This window comes from Nicotiana attenuata, unplaced genomic scaffold (genome assembly GCF_001879085.1).
Source record: "Nicotiana attenuata strain UT unplaced genomic scaffold, NIATTr2, whole genome shotgun sequence".
Taxonomy (NCBI): domain Eukaryota; kingdom Viridiplantae; phylum Streptophyta; class Magnoliopsida; order Solanales; family Solanaceae; genus Nicotiana; species Nicotiana attenuata.
Window position 1 is genome coordinate 47,020 of NW_017673136.1, and position 6,421 is coordinate 53,440.

The following is a 6,421-nucleotide window of genomic DNA, read 5'->3' on the forward strand; positions in this document are numbered from 1 at the left end:
GGTATCTTTGATGACACAACTCCACAATTTTCCTTATTATCTTGACTGCACTGTGGTGTTGAAATTTGATATGTCCCATCAGCTATTTTTTGCCAGATAGCATCAACATCAGTACCAGTTGACTGACCTTGATCAGGGGCACTACATTCCACTCTTACTTCATCACAAGGAATTTCCTCTGAATTTGCATTATTTGCTGCTTTTTCATTAGTAGTCTCTTCATCACAACATCCAACACCTACTGCAGCCTCATGTGGGGCTGATTCAACATTCATGGCTGATGGAATTAATGATCCAGCTGTGGTATTTTGTAAAATCTTTTCACTGGAATGTGGTGTAGAAGCTCTTGTTTCCCATCACCTGTTTTAACCATCAAACTTTTGTACCTGCTGTCAGAACTGGTTCAATTGCATTACATTCTGGCCTTAATTCATTACAAGGATCTCGCAATAAAATTCCAGTGCCTGGTACAGCTTCTCCATTAACTTGTGCTGGATGAACTGAGTCAATATCCATAGCTAATGATATTGAATCAACATGTGCTCGACCTTCATTGTCACTCTCCTTATTTGGTGCCAGATCAACTTTAAAAGGGCTAGATGTTGTTTAGAGGATGTACAAATACAATATCTCTACCAGATTGTTAGGATTTAAAAACATAATCTGAAGCATGGACACAAAATAAACGAGACTTAATCAGCACGGATGGCTAGGAAGTCCAGACACACATCTTCAAAAGCAGCAAAATGAAGAATCATGAATCATATGAAAGTAGAAGGGAAATGACTTTAACCTTTGGATTTGAGACAATAACTCCAAAAGCACTAAAAGTGTCATATAGAAGCTTCTCATCAACATCCTGCATATAAAACAGAAGTGGATTTATAAGCTAACAGAACTGCTAGCATGAGCAGTGTGATAATATGCAGGTGATGTTATACACCTAAATAAAAGCTGATATCCTATGTCTACGTCCAGACACTTTGGATAAGAATAGCACAAGAGTTAGTAAAATACTGTCAAAGATATCTACTGCTTACAGGATCAAGGTTCCCAACAAACAAGTTGGCACCAACATCAACACTCTTTTTATCTTGTGATGCCTGTACGAGGATAACTTATTAGATTAAATAGAATGTGAAATATGTGGGACAATTCATTATAGAAAGGGGAGATGCATCAATGGCATAGCATTACCTTATTCACTCTTATTGGTTTCCCATAAAGTTTAATCATATTCAGTACCTTTATTGCCTGCATTGGTAGTGCTTTAGAGAGAGAAAACAAGGAATAGGAAAACCAAATCCATGGTAAAAGATTATAACAGATAACGAGACACTAGCAAGTAAAAAGAGAGTAACAAGAAAAACAACTAACACATACATAGTCAGCATCTTCTTCACTTCGGAATTCCACAAAGCCATATCCCTGATGAGCATTAGTAACTCTGTCCTTAGGGACATAAACATTGACTGCAACACATAATGATTTATATAGCGAACAAGTGAGATTTAAAAGAATCTAAATTTCCCAAAAGATTAAGAAAAAGGATAAGAAGATGCTGATGAAAAATTTAAAACCAAAGTGGATGTTAAACAAATTTATCAAGAAGCTCCACTGATTTACTCCCTTTTTATGGGGACAGGGGGTTCAGTTAAAAATTTAGACATACCTACTGGACCTGCTTGAACAAACAACTCCCATAACAACTCTTCAGAAACCTGAATCCAGGGAAAACAACTCTCAATTTTCTGAGTAATTCAACCTTGAAAGCAAAGCAAAACAAAACTACAAAAGCAGAAAAGCAGGGAGGAGTTTGTGGAAGGTACACCAGCATCAAATTGGAGCAACAACTGGAAAAAGATGTTTCATTTATAGGAGGAAGCTAGTCATACTAAGGTTAATGATATTGGAAGGAGCAAAAAAACCTAAATCTATCAGCATAAAAGGAAAAAGAAGCACAAACTATTGCGGGAGATAATTATTCACACCAGAGAAGAAGTTCAGCATTAATGGTGGCAAATGGACATGTTGGGTCAATTTTGGGCGGGTTAAAACTGTGTTATCCCATTTTATACTTTCGCGAAGCTTAGTAAATTTAAAAGGAAAAGCTTTTACATGTATTCTTAGTGTCACACTGAGTCTTCGCGTTGTGTTTGAATCAGCTGCTTTTCTATTTAGTTAAGGAAGATCGAATAGAGTGGTGGAAAAGGATAAAACCCTAGGGGATTAGAAGGAATGAAAGAGATACCTGAGGGTCGAGGTTGCCGACATAGGCGGTGGCGTCTTGGTTGCGCTCCGCTGCGTGTTGGCCCAGCAGGTTTGCTCCCACTCCCGGAGCTATACGAGTCGTCATACTCAGAAAGAAGAATGCTCTGTGCAAGCAAACACTAAACAACACAAAGGCCCAAAAATAAAGGGCCAAATATCCAAATTCTCAACCGGGTCGGGTTATAAGTACGGCTTCTGCTATCCTCCAGTATAACGCAAAAGCCTTGGGCCCACTCCGGCCGGCGAGATAGGGCTTCCGTGAGAAGGCCGATCAATTGCTTTCCGACTCCGGTTTGTATTCCGACGTCATTCCCGGTACGTTATGTATACAATGATTTTATTAATTTGATTTTTTGCCGTCCTTCATGCACCAATAATACGGAAAAAATATTATAATATTATAAAAAGAAATTAAGGTGCTTGCTAGAATTATTATATAAAAAGATAGGATAAAAGATAAAATTGTTATAAATAGAATTCTATTAAAGGTGAATCTCTATATTTTAGAGAGATTGTAGGGATTACTTATAAATAGAGGGGTCATATTCCANATAACTTGATGATTCCATTTCTATAAAATCATCAAAAAAAACATATTACAAATAAGATAATAAACACAATCAGAATCCCAGTATATATATGAGAAATAAATTATCAAAATAACTCATTCACTAAAATGAACAGAAGAACAGTCTATAGATTGCAGTTTTCCAGCATAATATACTGGATCAGACTAAAATACAAGATATGAAAATCGAAAAATAGCATAATAATCATGCGGTATAATATACTGGAGAAAAAAGCTTACACACAGGAGAAACTCTGTAAAATATACTGGACTTAAAAAATACTTGTCTATATTATAATATTCATTCAGTATAACATACTGGAAGCCAAACATTCATATGATAGATGTCCCCCTATAATAATCTATCCTAAACAGAACTCGTCCAGTATAATATACTGGAGAAAAATATTAAACACAGGTGGTGTCCTGTATATTATACTGGATTGAAACAATACTCAACTATATGCTAGACCAAATTCAACTTGTCCAGTATAATATACTGGAGAAAAAAAATTACACACACGTGATGTCCTGTATATTATACTGGATTGAAACAAAACTCAACTATATGCTAGCCCAAACTCAACTCCTCCAGTATAATATAATCGAAAAAAAGATTACACACAGGTGATGTCCTGTATATTATACTGGATTGAAACAACTGAACTATATGCTATCCCAAACTCAACTCCTCCAGTATAATATAATGGAAAAAAAGATTACACACAGGTGATGTCCTGTATATTAAAACTCAATTATATGCTAGACCAAACTCAACTCCTCCAGTATAATATAATGGAAAAAAAGATTACAAACAGGTGATATCCTGTATATTATACTGCATTGAAACAAAACTCAACTATATGCTAGACCAAACTCAACTCCTCCAGTATAATATAATGGAAAAAAAGATTACACACAGGTGATGTCCTGTATATTATACTGGATTGAAACAAACTCAACTATATGTTATCATCCCAAACTCAACACGTCCAGTATAATATACTGGAGAAAAAGATTACACACAGGTGGTGTCCTGTATATTATACTGGATTGAAACAAAACTCAACTATATGCTATCCCAAACTCAACTCCTCCAGTATAATATAATGGAAAAAAAGATTACACACAGGTGATGTCCTGTATATTAAAACTCAATTATATGCTAGACCAAACTCAACTCCTCCAGTATAATATAATCGAAAAAAAGATTACACACAGGTGATGTCCTGTATATTATACTGGATTGAAACAACTCAACTATATGCTATCCCAAACTCAACTCCTCCAGTATAATATAATGGAAAAAAAGATTACACACAGGTGATGTCCTGTATATTAAAACTCAATTATATGCTAGACCAAACTCAACTTCTCCAGTATAATATAATGGAAAAAAAGATTACACACAGGTGATGTCCTGTATATTATACTGGATTGAAACAAAACTCAACTATATGCTAGACCAAACTCAACTCCTCCAGTATAATATAATGGAAAAAAAGATTACACACAGGTGATATCCTGTATATAATATACTGGATTGAAACAAAACTCAACTATATGCTAGACCAAACTCAACTTGTCCAGTATAATATTCTGGAGAAAAAAATTACACACAGGTGGTGTCCTGTATATTATACTGGATTGAAACAAAACTCAACTATATGCTATCCCAAACTCAACACCTCCAGTATAATATAATGGAAAAAAGATTACACACACGTGATGTCCTGTATATTATACTGGATTGAAACAAAACTCAACTATATGCTAGACCAAACTCAACTCGTCCAGTATAATATACTGGAGAAAAAGATTACACACATGTGATGTCCCGTATATTATACCGGATTGAAACAAAACTCAACTATATGCTAGACCAAACTCAACTCCTCCAGTATAATATAATGGAAAAAAAAATTACACACAGGTGATATCCTATATATTATACTGGATTGAAACAAAACAAAATAATATATGCTAGAACAAAGTGATAAAATTATCAGAAACAAAACAAAATAATGAACACAAAAAATAATTATTTAAACCCTAACGGTACGGTAAATCAAACATAAACATAACGAAACAACAATAAGAACGTGAATCAAACACATTATTGTAAAAACAAAACTCACCCAGAGAATTTTGAAGAAAATTAGAGCTAAAACGATCAAGGATTCGAAAAAAGTGCTCTGACGAAAGCCGCACGCGCTGCTGTGCAAACAAAGAGTAAAAAGTTACTAAAGAGTATGTTAAAGCGTGCAAGGGCAATAATGTCATTTTACATTCTATTTTAAGTTAAAATGGCTAGAAATCAATGACATCACGGACGATGGCTATTTTTCGATAGCCACCCGTAAAAGTGGCTATGCCACGCTATTTTGACTAATTTAAAAGCCAAGTTTTGACCCGATCTGCTGTTACTATTACACCTATGGTTCTTATCTGAGTCCGGAACTAAAATGTGGTTCATTTGGACTCAAAGAACAAAATTAAATGGAAAAAAAACATAATGACCAAAATATATATAGCGTCTTTTTAAAAGACGATATACCTTAACGAACTTTTGGCCAGTTAAGCACTACTAGAATTCCTGCAAAAAGCGACCAAACTTTAGCGACCAAAGCTGGTCCGACAAGAAAAGCGACCAAAGTTGGTCGCTAAACTGGTGAAAATAATAAAATAATGATTTTAAATAAATTAGCGACCAACGTTGGTCGCCACTTGGTCGAAAATTTTGTCAAACTGTTGACCGGACTGGTCAGACTTGCTTGGTCAAAGAATTACTCAGATTAGCACCAACGTTGGTCGCTTCATGGGACCCACTTATTAAATTTTAATAATTATAATATTATTTTTAAAAAATAATAAAATATAAATAAATAAAATTCAAAATTAGCGACCAAAGTTGGTCGTTATATAAAGAGTAAACAGATTGAGACCAACTTTGGTCGCTAATTTGGAACCCAGTTATAAAATTTTAATAATTATAATTTTGTTTAAAAAAAATTATAAAATATAAATAAATATAATTCAACTTTAGCGACCAATGTTGGTCGCTCAGTAGAATATAGACCAACTTTGTTCGCTAACCTGGGACCCAGTTAATATCTTAAATATTATATGAAAGATAAATAAATTTGATTTAAGTTTAGCGTCCAACTTGGGTCGCTAATTTAAATTATGTATATTTAGCGACCAAAGTTGGTCGCTATTTAGGTCAACATTGGTCAAAATTAAAAATTACTTTTGTATTTACTAAATAAATAATATAAATGTTAGCCGTTAACACTTTTGTAATACAAGGGATGAATAGTACTACGAAGCGTGCGTGTGTGTCTATATATAATATTATATCGAATGTAGCTTTTATATATATAATATACATACTTACGCTATACTATGCACTAAGAATAAGTGTATTAGGTAATGTTATATCGAATATAGCTTATATATATAATATACATATATATATATATATACTTACGCTATACTATGCACTAATTATTAGTGTAACTCAACTCGTCCAGTATAATATACTGGAGAAAAAAATTACACACAGGGTGGTGTCCTGTATAT

General features: G+C 34.0%; 1 protein-coding gene across 1 annotated transcript; it reads right to left on the minus strand.

Annotated features, from left to right (window-relative positions):
- Positions 1-752: 752 nt before the first annotated feature.
- On the minus strand, positions 753-2,603 carry LOC109215548 (splicing factor 3B subunit 4-like). The gene is made up of 6 exons (XM_019379630.1): positions 2,252-2,603; positions 1,673-1,721; positions 1,384-1,472; positions 1,198-1,254; positions 1,041-1,103; positions 753-859 (listed from the first exon to the last, which is right to left on the minus strand). The coding sequence occupies exons 1-6, from the start codon at positions 2,354-2,356 to the stop codon at positions 755-757; spliced, it is 468 nt and encodes a 155-aa protein (XP_019235175.1). The 5' UTR covers positions 2,357-2,603; the 3' UTR covers positions 753-754.
- Between the last annotated feature and the right edge of the window lie 3,818 nt (positions 2,604-6,421).